Source organism: Caretta caretta, chromosome 6 (assembly GCF_965140235.1).
Source record: "Caretta caretta isolate rCarCar2 chromosome 6, rCarCar1.hap1, whole genome shotgun sequence".
NCBI classification, from domain to species: domain Eukaryota; kingdom Metazoa; phylum Chordata; order Testudines; family Cheloniidae; genus Caretta; species Caretta caretta.
Window position 1 is genome coordinate 88,930,639 of NC_134211.1, and position 19,859 is coordinate 88,950,497.

Consider the following 19,859-nt stretch of genomic DNA (forward strand, 5'->3'; position numbering starts at 1 on the left):
GGGTTGTCCAATTGCCCTGCAGCTACACTGGGACAACATTCAATTGTTAAGTGCTATGACTTATGGGCATGCATCCCACAGTTCCCTAGGCAGGCAACATAGCTGCCAGGCTCCCCCTCCTCTGGGGCTGCAGGTCAGAGAGGCTGAGGCAGAGGTTGACCTTCCTTCAGGCTGGAGGTGTCTGGAGATGGGGGCATTTGTAGCTTTTGGGGTGGCCATGCTGCATTTCTGGGCTGTACCATCTGGGGGCCATCAGCTCTGTTGAGGTTTCTTACTGAACAGAGTAACAAGGGGTCTCAATTTAACCCAAATGGAGCAACTCCAGGCCCAGCAGGTGGAAAAGGAAACACTGGAAATTTGGCAGGGAGCACTAGCAGGATGTGCTGTAGAGAATGAGGGAGAGGCACAGGCTGAGAGGAAGCTCCAGTCCCAGAAACACATGGAGAAGGGTGCTTTTCAGAGGGTAGCAGATAAGAACAGGTGTCGGGGACATGAGACAAATGCATTCTCAAAGCTGGCTTCTGGATTTCTCTATGGTAAGGCTTTATTCAGAAAGACTTGGCTTGAAAATTGTTACACTGCAGCCAGGGGAGGGTTCCCAGGAACCTGCTGCAGCCCAGGTGCTGAGGTGTCATGATTCCCTCTGTGATACAGTTGACCTGAGATTCTCTATCCCACCCAGGGAACTCAAAGAGCAGATAGGTCCCAGGCCAGCTCCACTCACTGCAGCTTCTCCACGTCTTTCCTGTGCAGGGAGCTGGACAGACACCACACTGGAGTACCCACCAGGGACCAAGTTTCCTTCCTTCATGACTGTGTGGTCCCCTCCGCCAGCTGACAGCTCAGGGAAGGGTTGCTCTGCAAAGGTGGAGGTGACAACACAAGACTCCTGTGGGTGACAACAACAGGGAATGTTCCCAATGCAGCAGCCCCTGGGCTGGCACCTCCCTGAGGTTCTGTGCTGTCCTGCTGCACCCTCAGCACTTTAGAATACTCCTTCAGCTGCAGGGGTCACAAAAACATTCCCATGTTTGGCCGAGCTTGTCCCCCACAGTCCTCTGGCTGAGTGTTGAATGCAAAGCGCTGGACCTGATGAGCCTCATTATGAAGCTTTTCAGTCCTGAATCTGGTCCCTGGGTCCTTTAACCACTAATGTTAACCGTGCAGAGATTCCTGGAAAGGCCCTTAAGGCAGGGGCAGGTCAGGCTAAGGGGTGACTGCCTCTCGCAGCTGAGTTTCCCTGGTCCTGGAACTGTATCCCTGCAGGTGGCCAAGCAAGAGTCCCGGTCATCCTCTCCGGCAAAAGGGCCCATGCTCCTGTCCTGTCACTCGCTTCACCGCTTCTTGTCTGCTCGGAGGGTCACAGCTCACAGGTGCAAGTAGTCACAAGTCCCACAAGGTTCAGTCAAGAATGCAATTGGCACATACATACAGGCAATTAGAGGACTTGGTAATAAGTACAGGCGCTGTGGTGCTGCCCTCTCCTGCTGAGATGGTTACCTGCGAGGAATGGCACATCTGCAAAGAGAACACAGCACAAAGACAGGATGGAGGGTTAGAACGGGGACTGGGAGCTAGCGGCTCTGGGTGCTATTCCCAGCTCTACTCCTGATTCTCTGGGTGATCTTGGGCAAGTCCATTCCTCTCTGTGCCTCAGCTTTCCCACCTGTGAAGTGGGGGTAATGACACTGTCACCTCCCAGTGGGGCAGTGCCGAGGTCAGGGATCAGGAGGGTTTAATGAACGTTTGAAAAGTACTTTGAGATCCACAGAAAAGATGGTAGAGACAGGCCTGGGTCTGTATCAACTCCTGTGTGTTGGGATGTAGCAGTTTCACTCCAGGTGCTGGTGCGCTGTCCCTAAGCCCCACCTGTGCAGCAAGCTGCAGCCAAAGAGCCACTATTGGGAGAAACCTCTGAAAAGAGGCACTGCCCTGACCCCTCCTCCTGGATTAACGCCCACTCACAGGTCACAGCCTTTAGGTCGCTGCTTCTCTCGTTTCCTCTTGCCTCGGTCCTTGGGTCTCCTCCTTCAAAAGGAAAGGGGAAAAAGACGAGTCTGAATGGATGGGAGATGAGCCAGGGCTGAGAGTCCGAAACTCCAGAATCCCTGCTAATAGCGCTTACCTTCCTGACTTCAGGGTATCCCGCCGAGGCCTGGAGGAGAAAAAGGAGAGAGTAAAATGATCACACTGCATATATGGCATCTGCAGAGCCCCTAGGTACTGGGGGAGGATGGGGTGTTAGGGAAATAGCATGGACTCCACAGGGTTGGGACCACATCCTAATTGACAGACTGCCTGCTAGAACTCCCACGCTTGGGCTCCTCCCTGTTACAATGATAAAACATCCTTTTGCCAATGACATCAATGACTTGTGGCAAATGCACATCCGGAAAGTATTTAATGCAGTGTAGCTTCTCTCAATCCAAGTAGCACCTGGAGATAAGGGGAGGAGCCAGGACACAGCACAGATGAGGAACTAGAGTGAGGGTCAGACACAAAGGCAGACATGGCCAAAAGAGTGGCCACTAGTTTTGGGAGTCCAAACTGACATCCCTTGTGCTTGATTTGCTGAGGTGCTAAGCACCCACAACTTCAGAGGGAGGCAACAGGAGCTGTAGTTGCTCCACACACCTCTCAAAATCAATCCTCAGGTATCTCAATTTGAACCCCTAACACTGAGGCATCGAAAACCAGAGGCCACTTTTGAAAATCTGGGCCTGACTCATTCTTCAGCAGTCAGAGTTTCTCAGCAGGCTGGAAAACGGTGCAGTTCTGGAACAGCCTCTCTATGTCCGTGAGAGGCCACTAGATGGTGCTGGAGAGCCACTTAGCAAGGGGTCCATGGTGGCCTGCCAACCCCAGGGTTGTGGGAGGGTTTGAGGCCTTCACTGTAAGAGGTGACACAGCCTGGGGTCTCTCCTGCTCTGGGCGATGCCCTGCATGGTGGAGAAGAACGAGCCTGGATGGTCCGTACCTGCACTCGCACTGCCTGTGCTCTGTAAAGGACAGTTCCACGTAGGGCGCCTGCCCTGCTGGTTTCATCTTCAGGAGCTGAAAGGGAACAAAAGTCACTGGCTCTTTGCTGTTCTCCCTTTTATGACTTGCCTTTTTTGCTGAAAGGTCTCATCTTGGACCCTACAGTTACAAACACAGGGAGCCCAACATTGCATGTATCCGTGTGGATGTGCGAAATAGAGAGCGGTTTGTTGTCCCTGTGATGCGTGGTGCTCCCTAGTGGGATAAGGTGAGGTGAACACTGCTGTGAAGTTGCAGCAAAACAAATCCCTATGTCTCTGGTTCTGTTTTTTTCTCCACCCCCTCATCATAACCAGAGGTGTCTCTGGGGACGCTGGGCCACCTACCCATCACCATTTACAGCTAGTGACTGCATTGGGCATCCCGAGAGCCCTGTTCCCCTGGGGCATCAGAAGCCTGTGGGGCTGGAGAGGTCGAGGACAGTGCTGGGGGCAGGCTGGCAGGAGAATGGGAGAAGCAAAGCAATGTTTTCAGGATCTGCTGAACCCAGGCTGTGGGCACCACACATTCTTTGGGTGGGAAATCTTGGGGTGCATGTGTAACAGGGGAATGGTCCTGCTATTATGGGGGAACTTTCCTGGCTTGTACACTATCCCGGTGGAATTGGCGAGTGAAAGGATCTGAGTCTTCACTCCCACTCTCTTTACCCAGAGGCCTGCTTGACCTTAAGGGCTCCCCTTCCACTCTCCTGTGTGGCAGTCCTTGAAACCCCAACAAGGCTGGGCCCAGGATTCCTGGGGGGCTCGACCCCCAACCTTGTCATGGTCACTTAGGGCAGGAGCTACTGTGTCCCCACTCCGGGGTGCTCTCTCTGCACTGGATGCTTCCCTGACCCACTGATCATTACATACAGTTCAAAGCAAATACAATTTATTAAACAGCAATCAATTTAAAAAAATAAGGAAAAAATGGGAAAGGTTAAAGGAAAACACATAACCCCGCTCTGTGGCACGGGGACATCACAATCAGCGTCTCTGGAATGCAAGGGAAGTTCAGTCTGTTCCTCACAAGTCCCAGGCCTCCTTTTCAGGCCCTGGCTGTGCTGCAGGGATGCTGTAGGTCAGACACTTGCTCTGGCGGTGGCCACATGCCCTCAGGCTCTAGGTGGCAGGACCCTTCTTCCCAGCATCGCCCCCGCCCTGTCGGGGTTACGATCCCCCTTCCAGTCCAGCCTACAAGGCCTCTTGGCTGGGGGCGTCTCCCTGCACTGGGCCTGCTGCCCAGGGTCCCCCCTCACTTTCCCCAGCTGCTCAGCACACCTCCAGGGGCGAGGCATGTATGTGGGGAAAGAGCCTGCCTCGGGGTTCAGTGGAATGTCAGGAATGACTCCTGACTTCTGCTGCTGGCTCTGACACTGATTCACTCACTGTGTCCTGGGGAAGTCAGCTAACCTCTCCATGCCTTAGTTTCCCACCTTTGTGTGATGCCCTGACATTGTTATCTTAGCTACCAGGAGAGGAGCCCAAGTCCCTGCACTGTGAGCTGAGCCCACCTGGCTCTTACCTGCATGGTGACATTGGCCATCTCCACTGGGACACACTGCAGGGTCTCATCTCCGCAGCAGCCGGTGCAGCGTTGCAGGGAGATGCAGGAAGGGCTGAACATGTGCTCCACCTCACTGGGGTACTCGGACACAATATCCACCAGCATCTCCAATGGCCGACAGAAGCTGCGGCCCCAAACCTCCTGGAAGGGCAGGACTGGAAGAGACCCAGAGGTGGGGCGGGGGGCCTCATAAGCTCATGCCCAGAAGATGCCTGCTGGCCTGCTCCCTCAAGCCCTCACTAAATAGTGGAGTTACTGGCTGAGTGAGGGCAGAGTCTGGGAGGTGTATCATGTACCTGGCACAGGCATCAGAGCAAGCCCTGCTGTGTGCCCCAAAAGTTACAGGCAGCTGCCAGCGTTATGACTCTCTCTCTCTCTCTCTCCAGGCTAACGGATTTGTTTTCTCCTCTTTGAGCTGTCCCATCTGCTGCTCTCTTCCTGTCTCATCTGTCATGTGCTGCACTGGAGTCAGGCTATTTTTCATCTCCAGACACTGATAAAAATCTCCATTAGATACGGAGAAATGTGGCACCACTCCATAGTTCAGACAACAGCCCCATTTCTTCTAGAAGCCCAATGCTGGCCCCCATCTAAAAATCACCAAGTAACTCTGATCAGCTTTAAAACTAGGGAGTGAGGCCTGTGGTGGTGGTTGACTTTTTCTGGAAAATTTTATGTCATTTGGACAAGGCAGGGGGATGGTGTCCTGATTTGGGACATGCCAAAAAATAGTGTTCATCAAGGAGCTGTCATACTGGATCGTATAGCAATCCAGCTAGATCACTACCCTGTCTCCACACTGGCCAGTGCCAGATGGATCAGAGCAAGAAAGTCTGTTGGTAGCAGTTATGGGATAGCCGGCCCTCAGAGGAAGTTTCCTTCTAACCCCAAATAGTTACATGTTGGCTCGTGTCTTGAAGCACAAGGGTTTATAGCACCCAAAACCTTGTCAGAGGAGAAGCTGCCTCAGAGCTCAACTTGGAATTTATCAAGCAGCCGCAGTTCCAAAAAAGTAAAAACAAAAACCCTCCTGGGGTCGAATTTAACCTGCAGTTAAGCTTTTTCATCTTTTAATTTTTTTTTTAATTAAACGGTCGTAAAAAGTCTAAAGAAAAGTCAAAATGTTTTGCCTGAAAATGTCCAAACAAAACTTTTTGGCTTTTTCTGATTTTTTTATCTGAAAAATCAGCAAATTTCAACACCAATTGACAAAACATTTTGGTCAAACTGGAGTTGCAGTTTTCTTTAAAAAAAAGTTTCACCCGAAGAATTCTGCTCAGCTCTGATCCCAGGGAGCTGCCCTGTTGGAGCTCAGTGGCTCCGAAGGAGGGCTGGATAAGCCCCTTCTGGAGGGTGCATTAATGTGGGGGTCTTGGGGGATCTAACTTCCAGGGGGTGCAGGGGAGCCATTTTGCCAACACATTTCCCATTTGTACTCCTCCACCTCCCCCTAAGTGGCTGATGATAGTCCCAGACTGACTCCCCATAGGCCATATCCCATCACTTCCCTCTGGAGCCTCCAGTCCCCTCCCCCCGGGCTGTCTCCTCCTCTGGGGTTGGAGGACAGAGGGGATCCCCAAGCTTCTGGGCAGGGAGGAGGGGAGAGAGAATTCCAGAGCCCACAGGGGATCTAATATTCTCACACACAACCAGGATAAGCAGCTGCAAACTCACCTTGCCCTTCTGAGGTGCTGTTTCTGCTGAACCTGTCCCACAGCTAGGGAGAGAAATACGGAGAGGTGAGGCCCAGGCCCTTTAGGAAGAGGCAGCAGGGAGTGAGCACAATGCAGCGAAATCTTGGGGTGTAACCCCCCCCATTCTCACCCATCTGCCTGCAACACCCACCCACCCACAGGGCACTTGGCCCTTCCAGCTCAAATCTGTTGTGGACATTCGGGGTACTTGCTGGTATACATGGAGAAGCAGAAAGGCAACTGAGCTAATAAATAACAATGATAATAAATAGCATAGGATCATAGGCCTAGAGGGGACCTCGAGAGGTCATCCAGTCCAATCTCTTGCACTCATGGCAGGACTAAGTATTATCTAGCATGTTTATAGCGGTTGTAATGCTAGCCTGCACAGCCAGTTCCCTGCACTATCCAGCCTTTCTGTTTTATATTTGGAAGAGTTCCAAAGTACTTTAGACCCACAAGGGATCATTTCACTCACCACTTAATGCGGCCACCTCTGGGCTGTAATATGGCAGCTGTGTAACAGAGCCCAGCAGTGAAGTTAAACAAGTTTACAACTACTGTAGACTGAGTACACCACAACAGGGACCAACCCTGCCCTGAGTGCCAGAAGAGGAGCTAGGTGGGACATAATTCACTAAACAACAGCTGAGGAGGTTGTGTGAAGGTGAAGACTTTTGTAACTTTAAACTGCAGGAGGTAGAAGACACCCAGGCTGACATACCTGCTCTTATCCAACATGCCAGGGGATCTAATGACCACACATGGTCAGCACTTCAGTTTACATCTCATCCACAGGACACCTATCACCTCGGCACCTGTCCTGCCACACTGGGGCCTGGGGTCACTTCTGACCCAGAATGGAGCAAAACACCGCAAAGGAGAGAGCTCCCCCTACTGAGTCCCCAGCACCCCTCTGCCCCTTCCCGAGCTAGCTATGAGTCTTTATACCCCAACCATCGGGATGCTGTCAGAGCGCCATCGGATTCCCTCCCGCCAGCTCACAGCATGTTGTCATCTGCCCCTACTGGACACATGCAGGGGCCACGTGTACTTAGCTGTGAAGTGCCATGTGCACCTGGGATGCTGGATAAATCCTAATTCCTCCATGCCATGCCCTGGGTTTCCCTTGGCGGGGCTCTGCCATCCAAATGCTGGCCAAGGCTGCCCTGCTGTGACGGGATCACAGCACAAAGTGGGCTGGCTGCAGCAGGTAGGAGAGTAGTCCCGGTCAGCTGGCAGACGCTCAGCAGAAGCAAAACACAGGGGTGTCAGCAGGGATGGACTTTTCCTCAATGGCAAATGTTTATAAACCAAAATCAAAGTGAATTAATGTCAGCTTAAAAGGGGGGAATACCCCCCCACCATCTCCTGGGATCGGTTTGGCTTCCTGCCACCCCTGGGTACCCAACCAGCTACTTGGGCAGACTTTCCCCGAGAAGCTGTGCAAGGGAGGGGGTCACTGTTAAGATCTCATTCACTGGAAACCAGATGGTGTCCCTGCATTATGTCACACCCCTGTTTCAATGCAGTAATACTCTGCTGCCATGCTGGTCACAGTGCATGCCCATGGGAGGTATGGCCCTTGTAGGGGTTCTGGGGAGGTGATTCTCCCACTTGTCTTTCAGCAGACGGGAAACTCTCTGCTTTTTCTCCCAGGAGCAGGGGGCTCTTCCATGGGATTTGCCAGATATAGGAGGATTCCTGGGGGTCAGAGTTCACCAAGCTGCCCTGACACCTGCGAGGCTGCTCTCCTGGGGCCTGGGCCTAGAGACAGGTAATGAGCTCAGAATCCTCTCTAGACGCTTTCAGCTAAACGAGCAGTCGTTGGACTGACTGGAAGCTCCAGCCCCACTGCAGCTTCCCTACAATAATGGCACTTTCTCTCTTCTCACAAGATGTTTCCTGGGAGTTAATTTTTCCTGGAAATTAGCTGGAGCCAGCCTTCTCCTCAGAGAGCATCTGAGATACTCATCTTCTCCCCACATCGTCAGCAAGCCTAGCAGTACCCAAGTCAGCCCCCTGTTCCTCTGCTAAGGGAGGACCCGAGGAACAAGGGGTCACTTGGAACTCAGACACCAGAGAGGGGTAGTGGTGGGGCAACCCAAGAAGAACAGCTTCAAACTGATCCACACGCTGTACCTGGCCTGCAAAAATACACTACAGGAGCGATTCCTCAGTGATGCTCTAGCCCCACAGTGATGCAAGGGGGGTAATGGGGCTTGGGGCAATTACGGCAGGATCCCTGAGGTCTCTTCCACTGCCAATGCCCCTCTCAGCTCCCCCAGATCCATTATGTGGGGGACACGCTGGGGGGGTGCTCGAAGCTGGGGGTCCCTCACCTGAGTGTGTGATGCCTGCAGCACAAGAGCCACAAGAAGCTTCAGGAAACTGCTGAGAAGCTGCATCGCTGGTTTTGCCTCCTCAGTTTTGCCCCAGTGAAGAGTCCCGTGTCCCAGCCGAAACAAACATACTGGTCCCTGCGAGAGATTCCAGAGCTGGGGACATGCCGAGATCCCCTGGCTGTGGCACTCCTGGGAGCCCTCACGCTGGCCACAGTCCAGGACCCCAGCGTCCCAAACACAGCACCAACCGTGGATCCGACCGCAGCAGCGTAGTCCTGGGAGAGGCCTGGGAGTGGTCAGCGGCCAGCGGCCAGGGAGCCAGTGTTACAGAGCCCCCGAGGTGGCATGGGATGAGGGGTGCTCAGAGACAAGGGACCTTGACAGCTGAGATGCAAGTCCAAGCTGTCTTAGTCCTGGGACTCTGACACCACCTCTGCCCTGTTCAATCCCGTCACACAGGTTCCCCTCCTGCTCCTGCACTGGCTGCTCTGGGGCCCCTCTGCACCTCCCGCTCCTGTGGGCTGCTCTCGGGCCATGTGAATGCTGCCCTGCCTGCTTTGCAGCTCTGCTTCATGAGCCCAGGGCTCCTCCCAAGTCCCTCCCCAACTCACACCCTCCCTCCCGCTTTCCCTTCCTCCGAGGCGGCACGGAGCTGCGCCGCATCCTCTGGGCTTGGGAGCCCCCCAGCCTCCGGGTGGCCGCTCCTTGCCTTTCATCGTGCGTCAGCGCCGCGTGGCCACGCGCCTGGCTCTGGGCGCCCCCGCAGGTGCGCGCGCCTGCGAGTGCGCCGCTGCCGCTGTGACTGGGCGCGCGGTCCCTGTGTGCAGCTGGGGCGCGCAGGTGGGAGCGGGCACGTGTACAGGTGTGTCCGCGGGAGGGAGTCTGTTCTCTTCCAGCCCTCCGGCCTCCCCCATCACGGCGGCACGCACCGTGCAGTGTGTGAGCTGACACCGGCCTTAGGTCACACAAAGCACATCACGTGGGACCCTTCAGCTATGGCAAATAGGTTGTAGAAAACGATCTGCCCTGGCTCTCCAGTGAGCGAATAGATGGGACCCAGTAGGGCACTTTAATCTCTATGCCCCTCGCTGATTCATCCTCTGTTTAATCTGCCTGTCCGGCTCTCTCTTTCTCTCCCACGCTCTCCGTCCCTCTTGCTCTTTAATATAATATTGACATTGAAGCTCAAGCTCTCGAAAGCCAGTCTGCACCTTAAAGCTGCTTCCTGGGGTTTATGCCTTTAAATAGGATTTCTCTTTAATTAGTTCTCATTAATAAATATTTATCCTGGGGCGGCGCCTGGGGCCCTCCGTCAGGGCCACATGGTGCAAGGTGCCCTACACACACAGATGTAGACTTGGTCCCTGCCTTGAAACACTCACACTATAAAGAGTCGCTGTATATTAATCTGTGTGTAATACACTCCAGACTGGAATGTCACAGACCGGGGCTGTGGTATTGGACTCCATGATTTTCATGTTTTTTTTTTTAAATCAGAGACGTTTGACACGTGGGTGGGTGGATTTAATGATAACAATTGGTCCTTCTTGACAGCTGCCAAGTTAAACTTGTCATGTATGGGGAGCTCAGAGAAAGCTGGGGGAGGATTCCCAGCCCTGGGCTGCTGAGCTGTTGCAGGGGCCAGAGGCACAGATTCCTGATTGCTCTGATTTTTGAGAGCCAGTTGGAGTTGATGGAGCTCATTTAAAAGGCATCTGTGCAGAACTGCTGCCTTTATGCACTGCATGCACCAGCCCACGTAGCCATAACATACAGAGGCTGTGTCTATGCAGAGGAGCTGACTAGTTTGCTTCAACTAGAAGAAAAATTGGAGTATTCAAATTTCCCAGAGGTGCCTGGATGACTGTGTTAGTCAAGAGCGCATTGTCTGCAGAGACACGTAGAGCTGACGTCCTATGGCCGAAACCTTCTCCATGCCCCAAAACGGTATTCACCCTCCTTCCTGCAGACTTCCTTCCTCTGCATGGCCCAGGAAGGCTATGTCAGTACAAGCTGCTACCACAGTATTTAAAAAAGCTCCAGGCTAGCACCATCCACTGGGTCTCCTGGAGCATCTGGTTCTGGCTACTTATTTTTGTAAATCCCATGGGGCAGGGCTTATGGCTTCTACAGAGTCCTGAACACAGTCAGCACTTAATAAATAACGAGAATCTTGCTCTTCAAGCTAGCTGTAAAAGCCAGCTATCCCCTTCCCCAAGAGCCTCCTTCCCCCCACACACACTGTCTTTACATAACACAAATGTATAGAATGGGGCAGTGCCGCTGGCTGCAAAATATGAGAAGCCAGACCCATCATGACTATAGTGCAGAGATGGGGGCCGTATGTCATATGATTTGAAAATAGTATTTTCTTGTAAGAACTCTGACATTTACATATCTCTTGGCAGCTCTAGTTTTTCCTTTGGGCTTCCCAGCTTGCCAAGAGCTTTCAGCTGTATCAAAACCAGGTGCCAAACTGGGGTGGGGGGCAAGGGGAGAAAGGGAGTAGCAGTATTCTGCCACATTTCTGCCCACAATCATAAACCCCACCTGTCCCAGAGCTATTGAGCCATGTATTCTGCAACTCAGGCAGCTATAACTGCACTGCTGTGCGCACAGTTCACATTTTCAAGGACTTCGTTGCAGACATAACAGCTTCCAAGTGACTTTTGCTTTTTACTCTTTTTCTTGACAAACAGAAGAAGAAGAAAGCAGCTTGGAAGAGGTGTGTCAATACGCTGCCCCGCTGCGTACCAGCCCAATCCCAGCCCAGGACTGAAACCTGAGACTCATGGACTTCACACTGCTTTTCATATAATCCCACCTATGCTGGCACTTGCAAGGGGGTTTTCGGTGTCATTTTAAATCTAGGTTATCTACCTATGTGATGTGACTGTCCAAGCACTTGTCTACACAGAAACTTGCACTGAAACAAAGGTGTGAATTAAATCCAGTTGAGTTATTTGGATGCAAACTTGCAAAGAGACTGGCCCTAGGGCTCCTCTCACCCTGGCATCATACCGCCAATCCACTCTGAAGCTGAGCTCTTCTTGCCAGCTCAGCTGCCTTGTGAAGAGCAAAGCCCTAGAGAGTTTCAAACTCTAGTCACTGCCAATGTATTGCGAATGTCTTGTTTTGCTTCTGAACACACTGGAGGGTGAAATCTCATGAGTGAGGAAGTGGTGACTGTTGGGCTGAGTCAGGGTTCCAGTTATAAAAGTGTGGGAAATTAACTCCCCAGTTATCAAAAATAACAATCCCTGGCAACATGAGGAGCCAAACTCCGCTCTCAGTGTGTTGGTGTAGAGCAGGGGTTCTCAAACTGGGGGTTGGGACTCCTCAGGCGGTCACAAGGTTATTACATGGGGGGTCACGAGCTGTCAGCCTCCACCCTAAAACCTGCTTTGCCTCCAGCATTTATAATGGTGTTAAATGTACAAAAAAGTGTTTTTAATTTATAAGGAGGAGGGTCGCACTCAGAGGCTTGCTATGTGAAAGAGGTCACCAGTATAAAAATTTGAGAACCACTGGTGTAAAGGAACAACCAGGACATTTATGTTCTCTCTGTACCCCAGGGTGTCTTGTCAAAGCTGCAGTTATAGTGGGTAGGGCAGATTTGGGCACCTGAAGATAGCAGGATCCACAATGGGGCATTAGGACCAGCCCTGCACAAAATGGATTCCACATCCTGGGGCATTACTGCCAGGGTTCAAACATCTCTTGTCCTCCTAGGAAATAGACTTGGCCCTCCACTGTGGTGACAATAGTGCAGATGAAATCCTTATCCTCCTGAGTCTTTGCACAAGGGAACAAACATGATCCACTTGTGCTCTGAGCAGAGCAAGAGGCCCCTGTGATGAGCTGGAATTCCCCAGCACAGAGCTGCATCTGGCTGTTTTGTGGGCTTATGTTCCCAGGGTGTGTGCAGTAGGCGCTGGAATGCGGCTCCAACAGACGCGCATTCTTGTCAATAACAGATCGGGGCAGAGTCTGCTCCTCTGGTCTGTTCCATCTCAGCCCTTCCTGAGTTTAAGGGACAAGTCTCGAAAAGCACTTCCTAGCCCAAGCGTCCACCTTCACAAGGACATGCAGGAGGCAGTGGTGGGGAATCATTTGTCAGCAGGGCTTACATGTCATCTGAACCCATCTGACATATTGCAGCTGAGCTCATGAACATGACAAACTTTCCCATTTCTGACCTGGCAAATTGGCAGAGGATGAGTGTCACAGCCCTAGTCAAGCTCCTCCTTCTGGACACTCACCAGGCTGCTGCATTTGGGTCCCAACACACTGGGCCCATGCGTTGTAAGTGTTCCTTGGTCTGGGCAGGCTCCAGCCCTGGCTCTTTCTTTGGCCTCTCTGGCACACTTCCTGGACACAGCCTGTCTGTTACCCCTTCACGGAAATGGCACCTTGCCATATAGCTGCCCTAGGCCACAGGACCAGTGCTAACCACCTCCAAGACACCCCTGTAGCTTAAGAACACCCTTACCCAGAGCTCCAACCCTATGGGCGCTCTGGCTTACAGTTCACCCCTGCAGGAATATGTGATAGCTGAGGCCCATAACACACGGGATTTGTAAAGGTTTCTACACAATCTTCAAAAAGAACAGGAGTACTTGTGGCACCTTGGAGACTAACAGATTTATTAGAGCATAAGTTTTCTTGGGCTACAGCCCACTTCATCGAATGCATAGAATGGAACATATAGTAAGAAGATTATATATATATACACACACACATACAGAGAAGGTGGAAGTTGCCATACAAACTGTAAGAGGTTAATTAATATGGCAACTTCCACCTTCTCTGTGTGTGTGTGTGTGTGTGTGTGTTTGTATATATATATATATATATATACACACACACACACACACACACACACACCTTCTTACTATATGTTCCATTCCATGCATCCAATGAAGTGGGCTGTAGCTCAAGAAAACTTATGCTCTAATAAATTTGTTGGTCTCCAAGGCGTCACAAGTACTCCTGTTCTTTTTGCGGATACAGACTAACACAGCTGCTACTCTGAAACCTAACACAATCTCGTTAGTCAGCACAAGCAGGATACAGACTGAGGTAAAAACAACAACACACCTGCATGCTGTTCCTTGCCTCAGGTTCCTCAACACTCTGGAGTGTTCTCTGGGCTTTGATCAGAGTCCTCTAAGGAGTCCAGGATCCCCCTCCTGCCCATGGCTTCTCCTGCAAATCATGGAGTGTCTCTCTCCTGCAACTAGCTGCCTTCTTCATCAGCTGACCCCAGAGTCTAAAATGACCTCTCTGCTATCAAAGCATGCCAGGCCCTTCATTCTCTCCCCAGCCTCAAACTTCCTTGTCTTTATAAACCCATGCTCCGCACTCCCTGTGATAAACTTGACTGAATCGGTTTTCCAGCTCAGGCGTACCTATTCTTTGATGAGCACACAGTCATTAAGGTTAATGACTTCTTTTGCTTGGGCTGTAGCTTCTTCCAGACAGGGTGAGGGAAAGAGTCAGGGATCTCAACAAACCATGGCTGACTCACCAAGGAATTCAATGCAGCAATTTCATAGAATGAACCAGAATTCATAAGCTGGACATAGACAGATTCCCCAAACCATCACAATGGGAAAATAAGGAAAAACATTAAAAAGCCAACACAGCCTGGATGGGCAAGTACCCTTGGGCTTTGTCACAATGCAGAACATCATGCTACTCCACACCAGCAGAGCTCAGTTCCCATGACTTGGCCACATACTCCCTAATGCCTCACAGACTGGCTGACACAAAGCTTTGGCAATGGGAAATTGAGCCATCCACCTCCAGGGCAAGAGATGTACAAGGCTCAGGAGAAAGACTGGGGCATAAAGGAAAGAGGAACATTTCCCCAGCTGCAGGTACAGAGCAAAATCTGCACAGGGATCAAAGAATGCTATCACAGTGCCTGGGGATATATGCAGCTTGAGAAGGATACAAAAACAACGAGGAGTCTCGTGGCACCTTAGAGACTAACAGATTTATTTGGGTATAAGCTTTCATGGGTAAAAAACCCACTTCTTCAGATGCATGGAGTGAAAATTACAGATGCAGGCATAAATATACTGACACATGAAGAGAAGGGAGTTACCTTACAAGTGGAGAACCAGTGCTGACAGAGCCAATTCAGTCAGGGTGGATGTGGTCCACTCCCAATAATTGATGAGGAGGTGTCAACTCCAGGAGAGGGAAAATTGCTTTTGTAGTAAACCAGCCACTCCCAGTCCCTATTCAAACCCAGATTAATGGTGTTAAATTTGCAAATGAATTGTAGCTCTGCAGTTTCTCTTTGAAATCTGTTTTTGAAGTTTTATTGTTGAAGTATGGCTACTTTTTAATATGTTATTGAATGTCCAGGGAGATAAAAGTTTTCTCTACTGCCTTTTGTATGTGACCATTCCTGATGTCTGATTTGTGTCCATTTATTCTTTTACGTAGAGACTGTCCAGTTTGGCTAATGTACATGGCAGAGGGGCATTGCTGGCACATGATTGCATATATCACATTAGTAGATGTGTAGGTGAATGAGCCCCTGATGGTGTGGCTCATGTGATTGGGTCCTCTGATGGTGTCTCTAGAGTAGCTATGGGGACAGTAACAGGGTCCACCTCACCCCTTTTGTTTCATATTGCTCCAGTTTGTGCTGGTGAAATCCAGCTGCATAGTTCACAGGGACAATTCCCTTTCCACTGGCATTCTTCAGGCTTGGGGGCATTCCCTGCAGAGAGGCTCAAAGTACATCAGAATTTCTGCAAAAAGAAGGGAGTCCCTTCATGTCACCTGTTTATTATTGTTATGTTGGCAGGTGTTAATGGCAGCCATCAAGCAGATCTTTGATCACTAGACAATCACAGACCTCGTTAAAACCAAAGCTTTATTTAGGCTAAATGGAAGGAGTAATTAAATGCCCCTTTACATAGTGATAGCTTTCAGAGTAACAATAAAAGCCACCACCCAAATCACTGGGCCCCATGGCAAGGCTTGAGCAAGAACTAGCCTTGGGAGAATAAGAGGGGTTTCCTGAGGCTGATTGCAAATGCAAAGGTTAGGGGAATGATTGGTTACAGCTGTGTGAGAGAGCAACAGAAAACAGCAACAAAACTGTGAGCTTGGCCTTGGGAGGAAAGGGACAGAGCTTCTTTGGAGCACAGTACTCATTGGAAAGGCAGATTTGGATTTCTGAGCAGGGAAACTACCTGCTGTTGATTGTTTCCACTGTGTTCAGGGAAGCAAGATTTTGTGCAGTCTTTGCAAATAAACAGGATTGCACCAGAGAAATAACTGACTTAGCATCAATTTTTCTTCCTAACAAAAACAACCCAGCAAGGCCCCAAATACCGGCTAACCACTCGGACCAAAGGGGTAACATAATTTATCAAGAGCCAGTAGTGTTCTTGGCCTTGCATCTACAAAGAGACATGCTCCATAACCCAAAGAATTTACAGTCTAATATGGACACTGACAACATGGTATATAGAGTAGCTAAGACACCAGGGGATAGTGCAAGCATGTAGCAGCAGTGATGTTTACAAGAGCTAGGTGCTGGACAGCTTTTTGGAAGCAGCATGACTTTACGTTTAACCGTTATATGGTGCTAAGTACAAGGGAAGCAGCTCCCATCCAATTTCCTTCTTTAGCCAATAACAGGTGTGGAATTAGGTGCACAGGCAGAGCTGTGTGGGGAGTCCAGGGCTGGAATAGCAGGCGGTGCTGCAGGCCAGGAGTGAGGTGCATGGACAGAGCTGTGTGGGGAGTCCAGGGCTGGATTAGCAGGGGTGCTGCTGCACAGGAGTGAGGTGCATTGTAGCAGGGCCCTTGTGCGCTCTGTCTCTGTGTTTCATAAGGACTGAAACTATTCAGTACAATGTGGAGGGCAAGTGCCCTCCAGGCAGCGATATCGCCAGCCCCTGCAATACCACGGAACGTGTTACTTAGAACATTCCTTAGCCCCTTGCTGCAAATTCCTGTGGCGTCAAAGCTCCCTCCCAGACCAGGTGCGGAGGATGGGGGGAGACAGGGGAAGGTCTGTTTGCTAAAGAAGAGGCTGACAATTGGGGGAAGTGGGCTGTGTTGTGCATCCCCCCCCCCCCCATTGTGAGCACAGGCTGCTGTTATTGCTGTCAGCAACCGCAGGAAGTGGCTGGCGGTTAGTCACCCCTGGCTGCACGTGGCCGGAATGCTGCTGTTTATTTTTGTTCCTGGGCGTGGATTAGGCCTGCCCTGGGGAGCAATAGCCTTACTGTAGGGATGGCCAAAGGGGGAGAAAAAGAACTGCAGGCAGCTTGATGCTGGCCCACCCAGCCGATAGCAGCTGGGCCTGGCCTCTGAGCAGCCCCCGGCCTCCCCCCATACAAATTGCCCATCTGACAGGGAGAGCAGGGTGTGACGCAGTGGTGGCTCTGACACAGTCCTAGGAGAAGGGAAGTCTTCTTAGGGGAACCTGACACATGGGCCCTGGGAGATGGCAGTGTCAAGGCTGCCCTGTGGATTGTTTGAGCCCCAAGTCCTGGGCAATGGAAAGCGCCTAGTGATATGTCTGAGGCCCAGGGAAGGGGAGCAGCGAAGAATCCCTCTTTGCAGGCTTAAGCCCCAAATGAGCATTTGCCTTATTGCTGCTGCTCCTTTCTTCTCGTTCCCATCCCAGAACGAGAGCCAGCTTTCTCCTTCCTCCCGTCTATCCTTCCCACTCTCTCTTCCCTCACTATGTCGTGTTCCCCTTCCCCAGCACTGGGTTTGGTGGCAGCTGTGAAAGTGCTAAGTTGACGGAGGTTCTAGCCTTGGCTCTGGAGATTTATTCCCTCCCCCCCCCCCATTCTCTTCTGCAATGAGTCCCCAGGCGCTGGCCCTCTTACCAAGAGAGCTCAGGCTCCCTGTCTCATGAGCTTCACTCTCAAGGTTGAGAATGTCATTGTCCATAGCTGCCAGGGAAGGCTGTTGCCATGGAGAGAGGCTCTTGATGAGATACCTAGGCCCAAAGCCAGGTGGGCCCCTGATGATGGACACTGAGACTTTGAGCTTGGCCCCGTCTACTGTGCAGAGTGAGTGGGCACGAGGGGGGTGCGGTCCCTGCAGTTGGTGCTGGTGAAGAGGCAGCTGCTGCAGTCTGAGTTTTCAATACCAGCATGCGCAGGGCTAGGCTTTCAGCAGCATTTCTGGGCCAGAGACAGGTGGCAGGAGGAGTTGAACTACCCTGAGAGGCCAAAGCTGTGGGTGGATGTTTGTTCTATTTTGTCAAGAAACAGGAAGAATATACTGAGCCACGATAGCTCCCAGCCCAGCCATGGTACAGGCAGTACCAGGTAACCGAGGGAGCACAAACACAGAGCTGCCAGTGCATCTGCTGCCTTCAGCATGCCCTGCCAGCCAAGGACAGCACATATGGTTCCTAAGCACACCCCACATTGCCCCTCCTGCCTGGATAATCATGAGCTTTAGTTACTAAGGCAGATGTTCTCGAGAGTGAAAATCCCAGGGGCAGGTGTGGCCACGGAGGAAGTCACTGACAGAACTGCACAGGGGCACCCAAGCAGATGAGGGTGTGCACAGGTGCGGCTTGGGCCAGCGGATGCAAGTCAGGAGGAACCCATCTTTGCTGGGCATGTTGCTCCGGTCCCAAAGAAACAGCAGGCTCTTTGCAACTCCCTGTGTGAGGCAGCTTCTTCTTTCCTGGGCCTCGCCCCAGGCTCTGGAGGGGAATGGAGCCGAGAAACAAGAGGCCCCCTGGGAATGTCACTCAAACAGCTGCAGAGCGCTGTGCTTGGACAAAAACAAACAGCAGGCTTCAGACACCAGCCAGCGGAGCAGGGCTGTAACCATAACAAGCGCAGAGTGAGAGGGGCCTGGAAAGGCCGTGTTTGTGCTGCCCTCTGCCACTGTTTGGCCAGCACAGGCAGAGCTGAGAACTTCCAAGGCATGTATAGGAGGGCAGCTGTTGCGCTGACCACTGAAGAGCAAGCGGTAGATACCATCTGCAAGTGACACCACACTGTGAGCTGAGCCGATCCCCTCCCATGAGAATGGGGCTGGGCTGCTAAGGGGAGGTGCGCCCAACACCTGAGCAGATCCTCTAGTCCAGTGGCTCTCAACCTTTCCAGGCTACTGTACCCCTTTCAGGAGTCTGAGTTGTCTTGCATACTCCAAGTTTCACCTCACTTAAAAACTACTTGCTTACAAAATCAGACATAAACATACAAAAGTGTCACACAGCACACTAGTACTGAAAAAGTGCTGACTTTCTCATTTTTACCATATACTTATAAAATCAATCAATTAGAATATAAACATTGTACTGACATTTTGGTGTATAGTACATAGAGCAGTATAAACAAGTCATTGTCTGTATGAAATTTTAGTTTGTACTGACTTCGCTAGTGCTTTTTATGTAGCCTTTTGTAAAACTAGGCAAATATTTAGATGAGCTGATGTACCCCCTGGAAGACCATTGAGTTCACCGAAGGGTACATGTACCCCGGTCAAGAACCACTGCTGTAGTCCCCTTTCTTCAGGGACATGGCTATTATGCTCCCTACCTGAGTTAGGGGTGAGCAGGGGGCAATTATCCAGCTTGTATAAGTAGGTACTTGTATAAGTAGGGGCATAGCGAGCAGATCGAGGGACGTGATCGTTCCCCTCTATTCGACATTGGTGAGGCCTCATCTGGAGTACTGTGTCCAGTTTTGGGCCCCACACTTCAAGAAGGATGTGGATAAATTGGAGAGAGTCCAGCGAAGGGCAACAAAAATGATTAGGGGTCTGGAACACATGAGTTATGAGGAGAGGCTGAGGGAGCTGGGATTGTTTAGCCTGCAGAAGAGAAGAATGAGGGGGGATTTGATAGCTGCTTTCAACTACCTGAAAGGGGGTTCCAAAGAGGATGGCTCTAGACTGTTCTCAATGGTATCAGATGACAGAACGAGGAGTAATGGTCTCAAGCTGCAGTGGGGGAGGTTTAGATTGGATATTAGGAAAAACTTTTTCACTAAGAGGGTGGTGAAACACTGGAATGCGTTACCTAGGGAGGTGGTAGAATCTCCTTCCTTAGAGGTTTTTAAGGTCAGGCTTGACAAAGCCCTGGCTGGGAGGATTTAACTGGGAATTGGTCCTGCTTCGAGCAGGGGGTTGGACTAGATGACCTTCTGGGGTCCCTTCCAACCCTTATATTCTATGATTCTATGATTCTATGATCCAAGAGGTGGAGGCAAATATCCATCAATCT

The 19,859-nt window shown here is 51.2% G+C and overlaps 1 protein-coding gene across 2 annotated transcripts; it reads right to left on the reverse strand.

Annotated features, from left to right (window-relative positions):
- Positions 1-519: 519 nt before the first annotated feature.
- PGF (placental growth factor) lies at positions 520-9,295 on the reverse strand. 2 transcript variants are annotated; one of them, XM_075129780.1, is made up of 8 exons: positions 8,621-9,295; positions 7,357-7,513; positions 6,259-6,301; positions 4,543-4,739; positions 2,978-3,054; positions 2,126-2,155; positions 1,966-2,028; positions 520-1,518 (listed from the first exon to the last, which is right to left on the reverse strand). In XM_075129780.1, exons 2-8 carry the CDS (start codon positions 7,423-7,425, stop codon positions 1,497-1,499), a joined length of 501 nt encoding a protein of 166 aa, XP_074985881.1. In that variant the 5' UTR covers positions 7,426-7,513; positions 8,621-9,295; the 3' UTR covers positions 520-1,496. The 2 variants fall into 2 exon arrangements, with proteins under 2 accessions (XP_074985881.1, XP_074985880.1); XM_075129779.1 differs by lacking the exon at positions 7,357-7,513 and having other exon boundaries at positions 1,966-2,057.
- Positions 9,296-19,859: the final 10,564 nt, after the last annotated feature.